Genomic DNA, 20494 nt, shown 5'->3' with positions numbered 1-20494 from the left:
GCAACTCACTGAAGCTGGTCTTATTTATATGCCATGACATTATATCAACATGAGAGTGGCTTCTTGGGATTTATAGAATCATCAGAACTCCTCCATCTATCAGTTGGACACAAACAGGCTCAGTTAGACGGTAAAAATGATTTCTGCACTAAATTTTAGCTGCTCCATTTCTAGTTTGCCACTAAAGAAGCTTAAAGAAATTACAAATATTATGCAGTACTTATTCCATGCATTTGCTTTGAGTAGACTTGTAAACATTACAACAGCACATTAGGTGAATAAAGCAGTGATCTGGCCCAGCTTTTTGGTATAGAATAACTTCACAAGCACAGGTTAAGGAAGAAAATTTCAGGACTTTTTCCCTTCTCTTTCTCTGATTAAGGAGCAGGTGCTCTCCGAACAGTTTCAATCTCCTTCAATAGTCCTATCCTCCAGAACCAGTAGGCCAAAATCTGTGAAGCTTCTTCTTCAAATCTATAAGAAGACCCAGAGCCAGTGCCCTGTCGAGGTTGTTATATTTCTCATACGCAACTAGCAACAAAGCTACACATTTATGACTAGGTTCCATCCTTGCATTTCTAGATTCTCCAACACACTGCTGGCCTTCTTGCTCTGACTTGCTACACAATAAGCATTGATCAGAAGTGCACAGAGCTTAGCATCAGGAACTATTCCTGCTAACTGGATGGATTCAACTACTCTTTGGATTCCTGTGTCACCTGCAATCGAATAAGCTCTCAACATAGCCTGCATATACATCTTTTCAAATACCTTTTCAGCTCGATTTAGATTGCCTGTTTTACCATCATGTCAACAAGAACAGTTAAGGTGACCTGGTCACAAGAAAAACCTCGTCTTTTCATGGCTGCAATGGTCTTTTCAGCATCTTTTAAGCCTCTATGCTTATGAGTACTTTTTGACAATCAATTTGGCTCAGTCATGGATATTAGCTTCAAAGGATTCTTCCAGGAGGGAAAGTTCCATCACCACAAGGTTGATCATTTCAATGTTATCCGAATGCTGATCACATAACATCAGACTTAGAAAAGAGACTTACCTTAAAAAGAGTGAATTTGCATACAGAGACATAGTTTAGTAGAAAATGCCAAATGATAAGTTAAATCATTCAAACAAGGAGTAGCTTATTTCTCTATTGATGTATCAAGAGGATCAGTTTAGTAGGTTAAGTTTACTAAGCTCTATATTATCCATTCCATGTGGACCATGCAAACATGCATTCATCTGTGTTTACAAATGAGAAATATGTGAAATACAAAAAGTAGAACATGGAAATTTTGTTGAAAGAGGAAAAAGTATGAAAAACACTTACATGCTCTGTACCACAGTGCTGCAGTGCATTATAGACTGGTGCTAAAAACAAACTTAAACTTGTTTCACCAGTGACAGAAATAGATAGAAGAGAAGCACAGCCTCGTGTCCTCCTAGTATGGAAATCATTAACCCTGTTCTGCTTAAAAACCAGGACATGTAACAGTTAAACACTAAAGAAATGTAACCAAGGGAACAGAATGACGTTTCCCGTTTGCCAAAACATGATCACTGCTGTAGAAAAAACACAGATGTCCAGTAATCCTTGGTGAGAAGTTGTTGTGATACTCTACTCTGCTTGTCACATAACGTTGACAACTCGATACCAAATTTGCACTCAAAAGCAATCCTGTAATGATCCTTTCAACCAGAAAAACAGATGCACTTGCTTGTTTATAGTATCTAAATACTGGTTTGTAGCTCAATGGCAAGAAGTTCTGCTACCAGCCTTGAACTTGCAAGTTGGAGTTTATGGATGAGAGGATGGTATAGGGGATTTCACTTAAATACCCATTTAAAATAAATTATTTTCAAAAATGCCGACGTCATCAAAATATTTCTAAAACTACCCAACTTTGACCGGTCAAATGCCTATGTGGGCAGTCAAACGCGACACATAAGCTTTGACTGCTTATGTGTCGCCACGTCATCATAGCAATCAACTTACATTGACACGTCGTCCGACACGTCACTATTTTACCACGTCATCTGCCACATAAGCTACCACATCACTTAAATAAAATATTAAATAATATTTTATTTAAAATAAAAAATCTTATTAATTTCTTGCCACGTAAGCCCTCACTTAAGTTTTTTCTCAAAAATCTCTCTCCTCTATATTTCTTTCCCCTCGCGTCTCCTCTCGACCCCTCTCCTCTAGCCGCTGTCGTCGCTTGCTCTCCTGCCGCTGTCTGTCTGTGACCCACTCTTCAATAAGTAGACAAAATTCTCTCCTCGTTTCGTTTCTTTTCTTCACACATTGAGCTGGGACTGCTGAGAGCAGAGTACTAACCGAGGTAACAAGAAAAACATTTTTACGACTTCCAGTATGGAGCGCAATTCATTTCAGAATCTGAGACGTCGCGGATGCCGGAAGGCCTGATTCTCGCAAGACGCGCAAAATGGTATGCCGCTAGAGAGATTTATCAGAAGGGATGGGGAAGGGGCTGGGTGAAGGGAACCCGACTTAAATATAGCCTTGCCATTTGCTATTAAATAGTTTTTTTTAAAGTCGTATCATGTTATTGAGTTAGCAATCCTTTTGTTTTTGACAAAAATAAACGTTGTGTCATCTACCTTTTGTTCCACTTGGATGTTTTGGACGATCAGGGCATATTAAAAGAATCGTGAAATTTCGTGTTAACTTGAAATGGGAGCGAGCTCTGCTACTTGGATCAACTTAAAGATACACTCACAGAAATTCTTTCCTGTTCTGCAGAATTTACTGGATTTCATGTGAAACTAAGCATACGTTCTTAAAGAATCCAACTATGCATCATATGGCCCTTTTTGTAGATGAACTTCGTCCTCGGAACCCCACGACGCTTAGCTTAGATCCTGTGGATTTCACAACACCGGGCTTCTTCCTTTCCCCTCTTGTTCTTGGGCTGGTAGGAGAAGAAGTTTTTACTGGCTTTGCAAGAGTTACAGGCTTCTTAGTCAACGATAATCTTCCCCTTTTGTCACCGACTGATTTCTTTTTGCCGTCAACCTTTTGATCTGGATGAATTTGCAGATGCAGCTGTTCCTTTTCTTTTTTGCTTTGAAGCATTTACCAAACTCATACTTTTTCTCTTCGGATCACCCTGCCGTGCCTTCACCACATCTCTTTTAACTCTGTCTGCAGTTACAGACTCTAAGCTTTCGTTCTTCTTTATTGCCTCTTCTATTCGGGTTGCCAACATCAAATCCTTCTTTGCAACTACACTCGTAATTTTGCCTGTAACAAGAAGCAGGGATGATGTCCATACCTCTAAAAGAATTCATACACAACAATATTTTTCTTTTTGAAAGTTCATTCATGTCAATTTAACATTATGACGAATCAAAAGAACAACCAGCTACGTCCAAAAGTCAAAATTATCAGCAACTACTACCAATTCTACACGGCTTAAAGGCAAATTAGTTTTTTTGTTCAACAACTTGATAGATGAATTTCAAATATACCTTTTGCTCCCATGCGAGCAGTTCGTCCAGTGCGATGAAGATAGTCAATCTAAAAGATCATGACAAATAACCAGATAAGAGCTTTTTCCAAATATAATGGAGGTTGTTGAATCTAAACCAAATAGTTGTTCGGGTTGCAAGCTTACAGATTTTGAGGGGAAGTCAAACATGATGACATGATCCACATCCAAGTCTAGCCCACGAGCAGCCAAATCAGTGCAAACCAAGGTTGGGCAATCTCCATTGTCACTTTTGTACTTCTTCGGGTTTTCAACTCTGAAAGATTGAATGACTTGAGATATTACAGAAGACCATCACTCGATTACCCTTAGCAAAACTTGGCTCAAGAACCTATCAGGCAAATGAAGCTTGATTATCAAATCCTAAAGCAACAAGCACTCAAAGATAGATCATTTCCAGCAAGAAATAGAAAAGATGCATTGACAAGGAAACAAAAAAAAATTGGTTATCCTTTCTAAAACCAAATGCGAAGATGACCGGATAATTAGGACACCATAAGCATTCAACACACGATAAATGACACAATAAACCGTCTGGCAAAGAATGTGAGAACCATAACTGATGTGACATGCATGTCAGATGGTGTGAGTTATAGCAAATGAAGATGGATGATCAGGGTACACCAAGACAACAAGTTTCCTTTAATTCAATGCAATTATGGCTGCACTTGATATCCAAGTTGCTTGTCACAATACAATAGCTTCAAACACCACCCAAGAGAAGCTGTACATCGGACCATCGACAAACCCGACAAGTAGCACATACAAAAGAGCAGAAAGGCTCAAAGAACTGCATGGAGCTAATACAGTGCTTTGAGGTCTCCAGTTCCACATTTGGGATTGCTCTCTGTTTCAATTGACTTCATGCTCTCAATAAAGACATTACTATTTCATCCACATGTGAAAGGAAGAGTGTAAAAGGGATTGAAAACAATGATAACAAAGAACAAACTCATATAGAAGCATTCACCATTTTAGGCTGCAGGAAGACATAATACAACTAATTTAGGAAGGCCACATCAACTAACCGGGATTTAAGACTGCTTACATGTTTCCAAATTCACATAATCTCATGAAACTTAGCTAAATATTTGTCCCACAAATAATTACATATTCACTATTAGCAATGAAAAATAAAATGAGATAAAGAGATATATCTAGTTATTGTTGGTTTAGTTTACATATTGTGCATGATTACTTTTTTTGTGTAACCGGAGACATAACATATATTTCATGGTTAATGAACACAAGAAATGTATGACAGAATCCCTCCGATGCTTCCATTTGTTTTTTATACATCTAGGGTCTTCTCCCTCAGATACTAAATTCCCATAGGGATGCACTTTCTGTTAGTTTTGAAAATAACCTATCAGTGCACATTTCTTGAAAATTAAAATTTTAAGAAACTTTCTAAGAGAGTTACCACATGTTTTCACAATACTAAAAATTTGAAAATGTCATTACTGCAAAGTTGAACAACTACATGATCAAATCTAATTTCAAGCAAAAAACATAGAGATTACTTTTACATGAATGGGAATGACTTAATTGTCGGTAAGGAAGAAAGCCAACCAGAGAGTAAAACCGGACTAATAAACCACCACCATTGAAGCCTTCAACCCTACCATCATAGATGACCCCACTATCCTTGTAAGCTCTTGCTGCCTTCCAGTCAGCAGACCTCTAGTTCTTTGCAGAAATCAAGAATTAGATTATATCAATATAAGGATAAACTAACTGAAGAACGAGGCATTAAACACAGGACATGTTACTCTGACTAGTGTTCTGTGTTATGTTTTCCTCGAAATCAGGTAGTTAATGTCTTATAAAAGTTTTCTCTTGCTAAAGATCCTTGTCTTTTCTTTCTAATGTTTTCACCCTCTCGTGCTTATATCTACCTCATTCATAGTTCACAGTTTTCTTCAAGTTGGAGTGTTCTCCCAGCATGCATCAATTGAAACAAATTAGTCACGAATCATATCGGAAAGGTCTTCTACCAAACTCTTACCTGTTGGACAAGTTCTACAAACGAATCCGGAGGACCCATCCGATCCGAGCTTTTGATTGATTATTTCCAGATGGGGAGATCAAATCTTGAACCTACATGAAATGAGGAAAAATAAACCTTAATGCATTCAACTAAGTACTCTATATGTTGAAATGAAACAAAAAATACAGAGGAAACAATAGAATCATCACCAATCTTTACACAAATGGTGAATCTATAAAGAAACTCAACCACTGACGTGCCCTCATCTTCAAACAAGGGCTTTACCAAATGAGCACAAACCACAACTTCCACTAAGAACGGCTACAAAATATAAAATTTTAAAATGACTGATTAATACATATAGAATACCAAAATATAAAAGGCAATTATCAATGGTAATACTTAAATTTCACGAGTAATGAAAATATTCACCTTGGATTGCTACTTCTTGGAGCGTTAACTGGCGGGTTTCGACATGTTCTAGAGTTATGCCCCGATTGTTTACATCTACCACAGACATAGGTGCCATGTTCTCCTTTATCCATTTCTGTACGTATACGAACTGAACGTGGACGACCTGGTTGTTTCCTTGCAATAGGTGGCACAACTCGCCCACCCGTATTAGGCCAATAGAGTTTATCTTTAGGAGGATAAAATCCCATTGCATATGTTCTTCTATATGCCTCTGTTGTATACCAATGACCACACAATTGATTGAAATCATAGTTGATTTTTTTACACACTGCAATGGCATGGGTACAAGGAATTTTTTCCATTTGAAAATGGGTGCATGTACATGTCATATTCACCAAATCTACCTGATACGCCATTCCATCATCCATAGTGATTTCATACATATTATTCTGATACCGACATACATGACATACTCTTGCTCTATCCAACTTAATTTTTAGAGAAGCATCAACAGAGGGAGTACACAACGATGTCATCTTTCCAGCAAATTCATGTCTTTTCACAAAAAATTTATTCAATCTATAAAAGGTTGATGCCACCAATGCTTGAATTGGAAGACTTCTAGCACCTTTTAGAACATTATTAAAGCACTCAGACATATTGGTGGTCAACACACCAAAGCGAACATTGCCATCGTGTGCCAATGACCAAAACTCAAGACTCAATTGTCCTTCTGTCAATAATTCTTTCGCTCTCTCACTTTGTTGTTCAATCAACTGCATCGTATGATCAAAATCAGTAATATTTGTCTTCCTTGCTGCAGACCATATGAGAGCACTCAATGTTTCATTTTTGAACATCTTCTTGAAATTGGCAACTAAATGACGTAAACAATAACGATGATAACATTCTGAAGGTGGAAATTGTGTCTGGACTGCCCTTATTAAACCCTTTTGACGATCTGAAATCAGAGTGAATGGTTTTGTTCCTTTAATAACAAAATGATCTAAATAAGCAAAAAACCATTCCCAAGTGTCTTGATTTTCTATTTCAACAATAGCAAAAGCTAGAGGAAAAATACCATCGTTCCCATCAAGAGTAGTAGCAATCAACAGAGTTCCAGGATACTTCCCATATAAATGTGTTCCATCAACACTAATAAGGGGTCTACAGTGTTGGAATCCTGCAATGGATGGCCCAAAAGCCCAAAAAACACGCTTAAACATCCTTTCATGGCCAAATTCCTCACAACACAGTACATATTCATTACCTGGATTCGCCTCTTTTATTGCTTCTAAAAACCGTGGCAAAAGATTAAATGATTCATCCCAATCACCATAAATTGCTTTTATAGCTTTACATTTTGCTCTCCATGCTTTCCCATACTTGATAGAGATATGATATTTATCTTTGATGATCAGTCGTATATCATTAGGACTCAAAGTAAAATTCGCCCTCACTGTTGGCATAATGACTTTACAAATGAAAGATGATGTACACACTTTATTATTGTCACGAATGATTCTATTAACACATGTGTGATCTCCACCATACTTTCTTATCTTAAATTGACGAATCCTCCGATCACATGATGCAAAAACACTCCAAGGGCATCCATCTACACAACATTTAATTTTATAATCATAACTACTAGACCTCAATGTCTCATACTCAACATGTCTTTCAACCGAGTACTTTCTCAAAAAATGCATCATTTGGGTCTTATCCTCAAATATTTGACCTACACTGATATTATTTGATGTTGAGTCTAAAACATTTATTCTGGAATTATCTTTGATACATCTAGTATTAAGCTCCCAAGAATCTTCATATATATCCGGGTACCCAATTGCATCTGTTGTTTCAACTCTGTTACTATGAACTCTGGCTTCAAATATCTCATCCCCTTCCCCTTCAATATCTTCTACACCAATATCACTATCATCACTAATAGTATCACTATCATCACTAAAACCATCACTAAAACTATCACTCTCATCATTAGTAACAACCCTGAATAAACACAACAATAGACATAAAAATCTGAGTAGGGATAACATAAATTTCACACATTTAACAACGAAAGGGTAAAAAAATTACATGGGAGAAGATGTTCCACACTCAGATAGTGATGCAATAGGCAAGGGGTTCAAAAACCCCACTTCACGCCCTTCTGTATTACACCTATATAGATAATAGTTTGTACTTAAAAACAAGTCATATAAACTTAATAATTCATATCATAAATATACAAACATAAATACTTACTCTTGTGTACAAGGTAATTCTTGTTCTTGGGGAAGGGGATAGGATATTTCACCAATAAAGTTTCGATTGCTCGTACCTTCCCCTCCATGGGCTCTTTGTCTTAAGACTTTTTCTAAGAATATCTCAACCATGGATCGATTATTTGAAGCCATCACAAATAATTGAGTCAAATCGTAATCATTTTGCACATGTAAGATAACAAAAACCCCATCAGAAAATGGAATTTTGGCCTTAATAAACACTTGATGAGTATCACTATCCCACCCCGTGAGTTCGTACATCATTAATAAGAACTCGCTAAACTTAGTCGAAACCGTAATCATTATCATTCGTGATTGACCTCCATCATAACTATCAAAATATCCAGACTTCTCCTTCAATTTTCCATTGTATCGACAGAAGAACCCAACCACTGACGCCATATAATCTATAAAAACTACATACATTAGTAAGAGTTTATTTATACAAAAAATTATCTAAGTTCTAATTTTTATGACTAGTCCTAACAATACAAAAACACACATAAGTCCAAATTCACCGAACACCCCTGGTAGAGCCCCATATGACTTCGCAGTCACTACGAACCGTACCTCGTCAGTGATGGGGGTCGGGTTTCGTTGGCTAATGGACGCCCGTGCAGGCGACTCAGCCTAGTTTGAACTGGACCCAATCTACTCTTAATCAAACTCTCTACCCATCCCTAGGGACACATGGAAACTCAATATAACATAAACAAAAAATTAATTCCATAAAACTTCAAAATTATTCAACATTTAAAAAATAATCCAACTAATTCTATAACAGATAACTAGTCCTAACAATGCAAAAACACACCTAAGTCTAAATTCACCGAACACCCCTGGTAGAGCCCCATATGACTTCGCAGTCACTACGAACCGTACCTCGTCAGTGATGGGGATCGGGTTTCGTTGGCTAATGGACGCCCGTGCAGGCGACTCAGCCTAGTTTGAACTGGACCCAATCTACTCTTAATCAGACTCTCTACCCATCCCTAGGGACACATGGAAACTCAATATAACATAAACAAAAAAATAATTCCATAGAACTTCAAAATTATTCAACATTTAAAAAATAATTAGTCCTAACAGATAATTCTATAACAGATAACTAGTCCTAACAATGCAAAAACACACCTAAGTCCAAATTCACCGAACACCCCTGGTAGAGCCCCATATGACTTCGCAGTCACTACGAACCGTACCTCGTCAGTGATGGGGGTCGGGTTTCGTTGGCTAAAGGACGCTCGTGCAGGCGACTCAGCCTAGTTTGAACTGGACCCAACCTACTCTTAATCAGAATTTGTACCCATCCTAGTAACTAGGGCAAACATAAGAAAACAAAAACAAAACAAAAAAAACCTTGTGGTGGATATTTATAACACCCAAAACTCCTCACCACATGGCATGATCATTCCATGACACTTCAAATTTATTCAACAACTAGCAACTTCATAGATCAGAAAATTAAACGAAATTAACTAAAATTAAACTAACAACTTCAGAAAATACAATATTCAATGGCATAGGAATCCATAAACTAAAGTTAAACTTTACAATAATTTTAATTTATCTGCAATTGACAGTAAACAGTGAATCACAAAAAATCAATACAATAATTAAACAGTAAATCACAAAAAAAAATCAATACAATAATTAAACAGTAAATCACAAAAAAAAATCAATACAGTAATTAAACAGTAAATCACAAAAAAAAAATCAATACAGTAATTAAACACAGTAATTAGATTCAATTAACAAAAACCCTAAAAAATCACCCTGCTAAATCGGTTTCTGAAATTCAAATTCTGGTTTGGAGGGTGAATAGGGCTTCGGTTTTGAGAGAAGGGGGGGGCGAGAGAGTGAAATAATAGGGTAATAAGAGAGGGGGCCCTGAGAGGAAATTATAGGGTTCGGTTTTGAGAGAGAGGGCGCCGAAGAGATGAAATGATAGTTTTCGGTTTTGAGAAAGGGGCGGCGAGAGGATGAACAGAGGGGAGCGAAAAAGAATAATGAGAGATGAGGTTGAGACGAAGTCTGGGTTGAGACGAAGAGAGAGCGGTTGAGGGGGGGGGGGGGGTTGTCGAGGGGCGAGTAGCGGCGGCAGGAGAGCAAGTGGCGGCAGCGGCTAGAGGAGAGGGGTCGAGAGGAGACGCGAGGGGAAAGAAATATCGAGGGGGGGGGATGTCGAGGGGCGAGTAGCGGCGGCAGGAGAGCGAGCGGCGGCAGCGGCTAGAGGAGAGGGGTCGAGAGGAGACGCGAGGGGAAAGAAATATCGAGGAGAGAGATTTTTGAGAAAAAACTTAAGTGAGGGCTTACGTGGCAAGAAATTAATAAGATTTTTTATTTTAAATAAAATATTATTTAATATTTTATTTAAGTGACGTGGTAGCTTATGTGGCAGATGACGTGGTAAAATAGTGACGTGTCGGACGACGTGTCAATGTAAGTTGATTGCTATGATGACGTGGCGACACATAAGCAGTCAAAGCTTATGTGTCGCTTTTGACTGCCCACATAGGCATTTGACCGGTCAAAGTTGGGTAGTTTTAGAAATATTTTGATGACGTCGGTATTTTTGAAAATAATTTATTTTAAATGGGTATTTAAGTGAAATCCCCTAAAAAAAAAAAAAAAACGACACGCCGACTTCAATAGCTTTGGAGAAAAATGGAACTTTTAATTCTATCATAGAAAAAGAAATTAACAATTAGTAAATTGCGTCATTCTTACGCAATTTTCTTCATATAGATGTTAGGCAATTGCAAAAAGCAAAATAAAGAACAAGACGGAGCAAAACACTAGAACGAGTACACAAGAAATCAAATTAAAAGCAACAAGTATCGCCTCAAGGAACAGAGGGCTACCCTTGCTATCCATCTCTTTGAGAACCGAAAGCCAATCAGCTCTCTTGGGCTTCATGATATTCACCCACGATGAAAGCAAATAAGAGAGTTCTTTCCCTTGTTGTGACATTGCTTTGTCATCTTTGGAGGAAGCTGCTCATATGCAACCAACTTTGTGATGGTATGTCATGCGAAAAAAAAAACTTAACAAAACATGTGGTATTTAGACACCAACTGTAGCAACCACATGTGTGGAGAAAATGAGACATTTTTCTGACTTGGATGAATCCTTTCGCAGCTCTGTTAAGTTTGGTGACAACTCCTCAACTGTAAGCAACTAAAAATAAACATGACATGATAGACACAATCCAACGTGCAAAACCAACTTTTAACAATGTAAACTAAAACTAATACTTCGACCATCTAAGTTTGAGGCATTCTTCGAGGCGTTCTTCTCCTTCCTTTCCCTCACTTTGCTTCAGTTTTTCGTGGAGAGTCAAAACTGATTGTTGAAATGAGGAGTTCGGGAAATAATTGAAACGAGAACGGTTACGAGAATTTCATAACTCCAAAAACTTTGTAGTACAATTCACTTCATTAAATCAATCTGAAATTCTACATCTCACTGGTAGAATTAAATTTTTTTTGTTTATTTTTATAAATATTTTATTTTTATCATTACTCCTTAAAACCTTTGTGGATAAAATTTAATTTTTAATCATAATTATATGTATTTTTTAATTAATTATTTAAATAACAAAAATATTTTTGAAATAGGTAACTTTAATCATGAGTACACATTATTTTATTTTGATTAAATATACTTATTGTATATTAGTTGATGATTATTATTATAATCATATAAAGTTATTTTATATAATTTAAAATACATTGATTAATAATTTAAAATATTATATAATTTAATTAATAAACTAAGCAATTAGATAAATTTATTTTTATCTTATTATAATTTTAAAAAAATATTTTATAATTTTAACTGGCCAATAAGAATGTGAGTTTTTTTTTTTTTTAGTTATTTCATAGGAAATTTTATTTTATTGATAAATTCCTTAATATTTTCAATAAGGACAGAAAAATGCGTTTTATTGCACCTTATTTATGACACATTAACACAATTTTTTTTTTTTATAAAAATAGATTACTTTAAAATTGACGTAGGTGGGTACTAAGGTAATTTGAATTACATAAGTGTCCTTTTTTAAATCCTAACTCGTCTCTCCCTCCCTCCCGCGTCCCGCCAACCCAAAGTGCCAGTACTTTTGAGTTAGGGTTTAACATTGTTTCAACGGACCTCCGGGGAGATTTTGCTCCAGCCGTAGCACACTTCGATTCTGAACAGAGAATTGCATGCGAGGGTCACTATTTCCTATATTTCTTATTTTCTTTCCCTGTGAAGTCGACATTCTCAATCTTCTCTGTTGCTCAGAAAACCTAAAAGGACCCTACGAAGATGAGCTATGCGACTTTTAAGATGTTGCACTGGCCGACGGGGATAGAGAATTGCGGTTCTGGATACATTACCCATTCGGCCGCAGATTTTGTTCCTCAAATACCTCCAATCCAAACTGATGATCTCGATTCGGAATGGCCAACCAAGCGGGCTGTAGGGCCCATTCCTAATCTTGTTGTCACTGCCGGAAACGTTCTCGAAGTCTATGTGGTCAGAGTCCATGAAGAAGATGCAAAGGCTTCGCGGCAGGAAGTTTGGCGTGGTGGTGTAATGGCTGGAATCGCGGGTACTTCTCTTGAGCTGGTTTGCCACTACAGGTAACCCCACGAGCGCTTTTTTTTTAATTTCAATTTTCGCTTTGTAAAGAATCTACTGGTTATCAGGAAGCTACGAGGAATAGCTGTCCGAATCTTTTACGCAAGTTCGAAGCTTAGTTGACGTCGTAAGCTAAAACTGCTAGAATTCGATCTTCACGAAGAAAAGTGTCCTCCTGGCTTTTCTTCTAGGTCCCGTTGTTTTGGTTACCTCATTTCCTTCCAAAATTAGTTATGTAAAGAGTTTAGAGTTTTTGGCCTAAGAATTGGCTGGTTGAACTTAAAATGGGGACAACACCTCTATCAGCTGTTTTCTTTCTGGAGGCTGTATGCCTGCCATTAACATTTGTAACTTGCAGAGGATACTTCTTAACTACCGAATGAATTCAAGGTCTGGACCAGTCTAAACAGTCTGGAAGTATCATGTCCACAAAACTTTTGCAAAACATCTATTGGACCTTAACGTACTTGATTGGTGAGTTTTTAATCCAGGTTCAGCCATGGCTTGTACCTGGAGTTGAAAAACATGGGGTCATGATGCTTCTTATCTGCCTACAGTTCAGAAAACCGTTTACTTTTGAGTGTCCTGTCTACACTTGGCTTCAGAACAAAGTAATAACATATTCAGCCATTGATATCCATTTCTTTCTCATGTTAACATGGTTAAACATATATCCGCTTCTTTCTTGTGCTCTATAGCTGCTCAGTTGTTGTCTGAATTTAAAGATCGAGGATCCTATGATAACATCTGATAACAAAATGTTGATTAGCACAATTCATACTGTGTTAATAGTTCATTGTAGATACAGAATTCAGATATACAAGAAAGGCATAAAATGTGCTCGAAACTGCAAGCTGTGTTGAGATGGATTTACCTCCAATTTCTTTGTTGTGGTTTATTATTATTTTTTTTTGGAAATGGTTGTTTGATTACCAAAGAAGATAATTAGTTTTGATTCCACTGATTTTTTTCCCATCAAGTTGTCTTCCTACTCGAAATTGTTCTACATTTTTGCTGCATGAACTTTGTTGGGAGTATCAGTGAAGCCTCTCTGTTTAAATTCTTGTTGAATTTGAGTTTTGGTCCATCTGAAAATGATTGCCTGAAGTAGGAGGGCTCAACTAAATAATACATGATCTTTCCAAGCCTAAAACTTTGTGGGGTTATTCGCTCACTGCACACTCAAACAACCTTCCTGAGCATGTGCACCTGTGGACCCATAACATTGGGCGTTTGACCCAGAGGGCTTTCTGCTCTCTGAAAATGCTTCATGTATGATTCTTGTTCATCTATAAGTAGTTTTTCTTAACAACTTGGCATTGATCTATTCTTTGTTGCTTTCTGAAAAACACTAAGAAGCTTGTCTCTTCTTACTCATAGAAGCTTCATCCTTTTCAAGCAGTACCTCCTTAATCAATTCTCCATGCTTTGCATTGTTCAACAATAGTTAATTTTTATGTTATAATGCTTGTTCATGTAGGGTCATGTATGCATAGAGATCTTTATTCTAATGATCTATTTTCTTAATGGTTTCAAGATTGCATGGTAATGTAGAATCACTGGCCGTATTATCTCTAGGAGGTGATGATGTCAGCAGAAGAAGAGATTCCATAGTCTTAGCCTTCCAAGATGCAAAACTTGTTGTGCTCGAGTATGATGATTCAATCCATGGACTTCGTACTAGGTGAGTTTATTCTTGTTTCTTCTGAAATCAACTAAAAGAATTAAGTTTTTAATCAGCATGATTAATTGAAGTGATCACTCCAATATGCTTTTTAAAGGAGCTTGCAGAGTCAGACAAGTCCACTGATACAACATAAGCCCTGGCCTAAAGTCGCTGGTGTGGTCTGAACACTTCTTTTCTTTGGTTTGAAAGTCATGATCCAGTGGGGGTCAGACTTTTTCTGACCTCTCCCTACTTCAATCAACCATAGTGGTTCCCATTTTTTCTTGCCATTACTTTTTATGTTTTGTACATTAGCACGTTTGGTTATTTTTGAAGTCCCAATATGCTAATCAGTTAGAACTCATAAGTATGTAGTGGCATATACTGGCACCATGTTCTTTGGAGTGCCAATGGTGTGGCAGATACCTTGGCTAGGGTTGGAGTTGCCCAGTGCATTTTGCTTTCAGGAACCAAAACCCCCCCAAACGCACATACACACACACGCATACACCACACCCTTACGATTTTTTGTAGTTTTTTTCTTTTGTGTCCGCTGATGTTGGCCTTTATTGTTTTTCTGATTGTCTTTTACCTCTCACTTGTATTATCTTCCTTTTGTAGTCCTTTGCCCATTTTTTGTCTTCTTAATGAATTTGCCTTTCTCATTGCCTTAAAATTTTTATTTTGTTACACTTCCAGCCAAGGTAAAAGCAGAAAACAGCAAATACTCACTTCTATCTAACCTATGAATAATTGTAATGATTCTGGTGTATGGCTTGAATAAAATCAAACAGAATCCAAAGATATTAGGGTTTGGGAGGGAAAAGGTGTTATATTCATATTATAATATTGAAAGAGAATGTGAAAGGAGGTTAGTTTCCTGGGTTCTAATAACTTACAGCATGTTTGGTTTTACAAGTGACATGCCCTTTGGTTCACTTACTATTTAACTTGATTTTGTGACAATTATGTGCTTTCACTAACTATCTAGGCTCATTAGTAATGGCTAGCACGATGTGAATTTCATAAAAAAACGATCCAGAAAACCAGGCATGCCCTTTATATTGTATTTGTGTTTCATTTGGTCAATATAAAAGTTATACTGCTTCAAATTTCCTTTTGTTGGTCTGCATCATACTTGTTTAATTGTTAGAAGGAAGGTTTAGTTGTAGTTTTATCCGTAATTCTGGGCAGGTTTTGGTGGCTATGCTGGTGGATGTCTTTTAGTGCTCTACCTATGATTTTTGCTTTGCTGTTGACATTGCAGTTCTATGCACTGCTTTGAGGGGCCAGACTGGCATTACTTAAAAAGAGGGCGGGAATCTTTTGCGAGAGGACCTTTAGTAAAGGTGGATCCTCAGGGTCGTTGTGGTGGTGTCCTTGTGTATGGTCTGCAAATGATAATCCTCAAGGCTACTCAGGTTCACATTTTCTCCCAATTTCAACTTTGGTATTTCCTTATTATATACCCTGTTTTGTCATTTAAAGGCAGAAACAACAGACCAATCACATACTGGCTTTATCTGTTCATCTCAGCCTTTTTAGACAGCTGGAGCTGCTGTATAAGATAAGCTTGGATCCTTGTGAAAGGAAATTGTCCATTACTAGTTGTAAATGAATCTGTCATGCTAAGGCCAATGGTGCCCTTTACCTTTCTTTTTCTTGCTGAGATTCATACGCTGTTGAAGTTTCTATTCTTGACCACTTTCTAGTTTAATTTGTGATATTTGTTAGGCTGGTTACGGCTTTGTTGCGGATGATGAAGCCAGTAGTTCAGGGGGCACTGTTTCTCCTCATATTGAGTCCTCATATGTTATTGGTCTACGTGATTTGGACATGAAGCATGTTAAAGATTTTACTTTTGTGCACGGTAAGGAAAATTGTCTGTAACCATCCTTTTTTTTTGTTGAATGCTGTACGCATTGTTTTTCATGTAATTAAACACATTATTTATGTGTGGTAATTGGAAATTTATGCATAGTACTATAATATTTATATAACCGATGGCCGTTTGGTCTAGTGGTATTCTTCTTACATTAGGTGCGTCAGGTTGTGAGTTCGAATCTAGCTACGGCCCTCTCAAAAAAAAAAAAAACAATAATATTTATATACAGTACATTGATATTACTTCTGTTAGTCATTGCAAGAGCCAGGTGGCAATAAATATTTAGCAATGCAACATTGTTTTTATGGTTGCTCCTATGAAATAATTGGTCTACCTGTTTGAGATCATTCCCATTGAATTTGACCGTTTTCTTTTCTTATCTAATTATTTGTTTAATGCAGGTTATATTGAACCAGTTATGGTAGTTCTTCATGAAAGAGAGCTCACTTGGGCTGGTAGACTCTCGTGGAAGCATCACACTTGCATGCTTTCGGCTCTCAGTATAAGTACAACTTTAAAGCAGCATCCTCTTATATGGTCTGCTGCTGTAAGTAGTTTATTTTCACAGTGTATTTAAAACATTTGATATAAGTGCTTGAATTTGTCTCAAATTTTACTTATCCATTCAATTTCTACTCTTATTTTGCATTAGTGAATGTAAATAATTCATCACAAGGTTCCAATCTTTACTCATTATAATTCTCTTAATTGATTCAGAATCTTCCACATGATGCCTACAAGCTTCTTTCTGTGCCTTCTCCAATTGGTGGTGTTCTTGTAGTTTGTGCCAATAGCATTCATTATCACAGTCAAGTAATCTCCTTTGCTTACCAAGAATTGTTTTTCTTTTAAAATTGTATAGTTTACTCTCTTTTTCTCTGATTTACTTTTTTTTTATTGAATAATGAGAATTCCATAAAAGTAGGAGAAAATACAAAAGCTAGCCTAGCTAGCTATAGAAAGAGAAAGAAAAATAAATAAAATACATCATATGGGATCAACTAGAGGAAATGGCTCTAAGTGACTAATCCTGCACGACCTAGCTTGTCTGCCATTGAATTAGCACTCAGTGGGGCAAGTAACCAAGAGATCTGGTAACTACTAGCTATGTCATGAATCTCGTCAAAGAAATGCTATAATGGCCACATCCATCAGAGTGGAACCAACTAATATCATTGCTACATCACCTTAGACTTCTAAAGGACCTGAAAAGAACTACTGAGAAATTCTAGAACCACAAAGGAGAGCACAAAGCTCCTAGTTGAGTCACACTGCCCAAAGGGAGTAGAAAATACACAAATATCCTTACACAAATGATCGTGAAACCCTCCCCCTTCTGTAGGGCTTGCTTCCCTCTTGAGCTACAAATAAAGTTTTTAAGCTTTAGCCTGCTCTCAGAAGGGGGAGTCTGTTGGGGTAAGGGCACACACCGGGAGGAGGTAAAAAAACACATCTCTCCATTGTGCCCTCAAGACTGCACTTTTCAAATGATCAAATAGGATGATTTATTGGCCTGAAAATTGGTTATAATGAATAAGGTGTTCAGTCTCATCACAGATGGATCTAGACTTGTTGTTGAACATCCTGTTATTTATTTTCCCACAAATCCAATATAGTAGCTGTCCCAACTATCTTCCACAAAACCTTCTCAAACTTTGCCAAGGGCCTCACAGAGAAAGCTAACATAAAATCCGGGAATGAAGTTGGAAAGCAAGAAGTGTTGCCAAAGTTTTGCAAAATAACACCTCAAACAACAAAAGAAATAGGGCAATGCAAAAAAATCTGGTCCAGATTCAACACAAGAGCTACAAAATTTATAGTTTGCATTCTCAATAGTTTGAGACACATTAAACAGATTAATAGTAAGAATATTGGTGAACGGGAAAAAATCCCACATTGAGAAATCTTAAGAAGAATGATTTACTTATAAGATTGAATAATAGGTTTCCTAAGTGGTTAGTCATTTAGGGATAGAACCGAACTCAACTCAATAGTGGTATTAGAGCAGGTTGTATGTGTGAGCCGAGCCCCAATGTGTCTTCCCTAGGTTATTTGTATTGTGTGAGCGAAGTGAGAACCAGGTTATTTGTATGTTGTGAGCACCTCACATGCTTGTTATGTGCAAGCGTGGGCATGAGAAGGAGTGTTGAGTCGGAAAAAGTCCTACATTGAGAAGTGTTAAGAAAAATGATTTAATTGTAAGGTTGAATAATAGACCTCCTAAGTGACCAGACATTTTAAGGTGGAACCGGATTCAACTTAACAAATATTACTTTTGAAGCACACCAGAGAAAATGCTTAATTTTAGGAGGGCAGGAATGGACTAAGTAAGGAATTTGATTCATACTTTTTTTTGGGTCTTATTTATGAGCACTCATTTTGTTAGTTTTGGTGTTTTCTTCTTGCTTGTGCAGTCAGCATCTTGTATGATTGGACTAAATAGTTTTGCTGCACCAATTGATACCAGGTTTCTTTTTCCATCCCAACTTGTTTTCTTTTTTCTTTCTTTTCAATCTTTTGTAGTATATCACTGTAGTCTGGTAATTCTGCTCCTTTTCGTCATTTTCCTTATGTCAAAGCTTTGGTCTATTTGATCACCACATAGATTTGTGATCTGTTCGTCATACATAAAAAATCCTTCCTTTTTAAGTATAATATATTGAGGAGCATTACTTGACACGTGTAGCAAAATACTGTGGGTACATTTTTCTTTATCTTAGCTTGGATTATATGACTCTAAAAATAAATAGCTTGGATTATGATATGTTTAACCAAATGACTTAGATAACGTACTTGTTTCATTCTCATCCGTTCTTAATAATTGTTAAACGATCAAATCTTCATCCACAAATGGTCAAGAATCTGGGTTATCAGCCAAAAGAAGTCAAGGGGAGAATATGTTTTTGGGAAATAGGCCATGCCGTCAGTTCTGGCAGTCACTTTAGGAGCCTAAATTTGTTCTCATCTCTCTTATATTATAAGGTTTAAGTAAAAGACATGTACAAGAACAAAAATGCTCTTCCCCCCCTAATACACTAGTTGTATTCCATAAAATGCTAAGAAATAAATAAACTAAACAACACATCATGACCAGAGCTACATAGCAATGATAAGAGAACAATTAAAACAATACTCACCTTAGTAAAATGACTAAAATTCCTTTAGAAACTTTTTTCATCATTCTCCCACAAGTTGGAGTATATATTAAAAAGCCCTAGCTTGTCACAAAATGTTGTGAATTGCTTCTTGTCAAGGAACTTAGTGAAACTATCTCCAAGTTGTAGTGGATTGGACGTAATGAGTCGCAATCTTTCCACCTATAATTGCATCTTTATTAAAATAACAATCGTCCTCAATATGTTTAGTCCTCTCATGGAATACCTAAATAGTAGCAACAAATATAGCAGCCTGATGACATAATCCATTATTATTGGCTTCTCCACTTTGAAACCAAACTCTTCCATTAATGATTTTATCCATAATATGCTCACATGCTGTATGAGCCATTGCAGAGTGCTTTGCCTCTGCACTAGAATGAGTGACCACCATTTACTTTTTGCTCTTCCATGTAATGAAGTTGCCACCTAGAAAAGTATAATACCTACTTATTGATCGTCTTTTTGTCTTTGAGCCAGCTTAATCAGCATCAGAAAACCTTTTAATCTTCAAATTCCTAATTGACTTATATAAAAGTCTTTGTGCATCCTTCAGATATCGAAGAATTTTTACACACAACTTCTAGGGCTTTCCGTAAACTGACGTATGATGTTCATTGCATTTGAAATTGTTAAGTCGTGGAGCCTAATCAACGCCCTACGCTGAGTCAGTACGCGAATTGACCTTCGTGGTAAGGTTGGCGTGGAAGCCTCCCTCCCGGGGGTGTAGGGGCAGAGCCCCCGCCTGGTCCATGATATATTAACTGTTGTTTCATTAAGGGCAGTTTGGAAATTTTACTCTTGTATCGTGGTTGCCTTAAATTTCTCTTTATAATTGAGGGGCGTCACTATTAGGTTTTTATCATCATCGAGAAGGAGCTAGATTTGTAGCCCGAGAGAGGTTAGAGAAAACACCTGTAAGTGTGTGCGATTTCTATTGTAAACTATTTCA

General features: G+C 37.0%; 1 protein-coding gene and 1 pseudogene across 2 annotated transcripts in view; one reads left to right on the top strand and one right to left on the bottom strand.

Moving 5' to 3' along the window:
• Window positions 1–377: 377 nt before the first annotated feature.
• LOC137947768 (pentatricopeptide repeat-containing protein At1g01970-like) lies at window positions 378–11180 on the bottom strand (annotated as a pseudogene).
• A 1155-nt stretch (window positions 11181–12335) lies between these two features.
• Window positions 12336–20494, top strand: part of LOC137948129 (cleavage and polyadenylation specificity factor subunit 1) — a 41371-nt gene continuing 33212 nt past the window's right edge. For both annotated transcript variants that reach the window (XM_068794089.1, XM_068794088.1), the window contains exons 1-7: window positions 12336–12838; window positions 14374–14520; window positions 15770–15923; window positions 16237–16372; window positions 16789–16934; window positions 17105–17200; window positions 18802–18854. In XM_068794089.1, coding sequence (XP_068650190.1) covers window positions 12522–12838; window positions 14374–14520; window positions 15770–15923; window positions 16237–16372; window positions 16789–16934; window positions 17105–17200; window positions 18802–18854 — 1049 coding nt within the window. In that variant the 5' untranslated portion in view covers window positions 12336–12521. The remainder of the gene's footprint in view (window positions 12839–14373; window positions 14521–15769; window positions 15924–16236; window positions 16373–16788; window positions 16935–17104; window positions 17201–18801; window positions 18855–20494) is intronic.

The sequence above is a fragment of the Aristolochia californica genome, unplaced genomic scaffold (assembly GCF_029961685.1).
Source record: "Aristolochia californica isolate CCGP_79_NKW_82.1479 unplaced genomic scaffold, dmAriCali1.0.hap1 SCAF_13, whole genome shotgun sequence".
NCBI lineage: Eukaryota > Viridiplantae > Streptophyta > Magnoliopsida > Piperales > Aristolochiaceae > Aristolochia > Aristolochia californica.
Note: the sequence above shows the minus strand (reverse complement) of the source record. Positions and strands in the feature narration are given on the sequence as shown.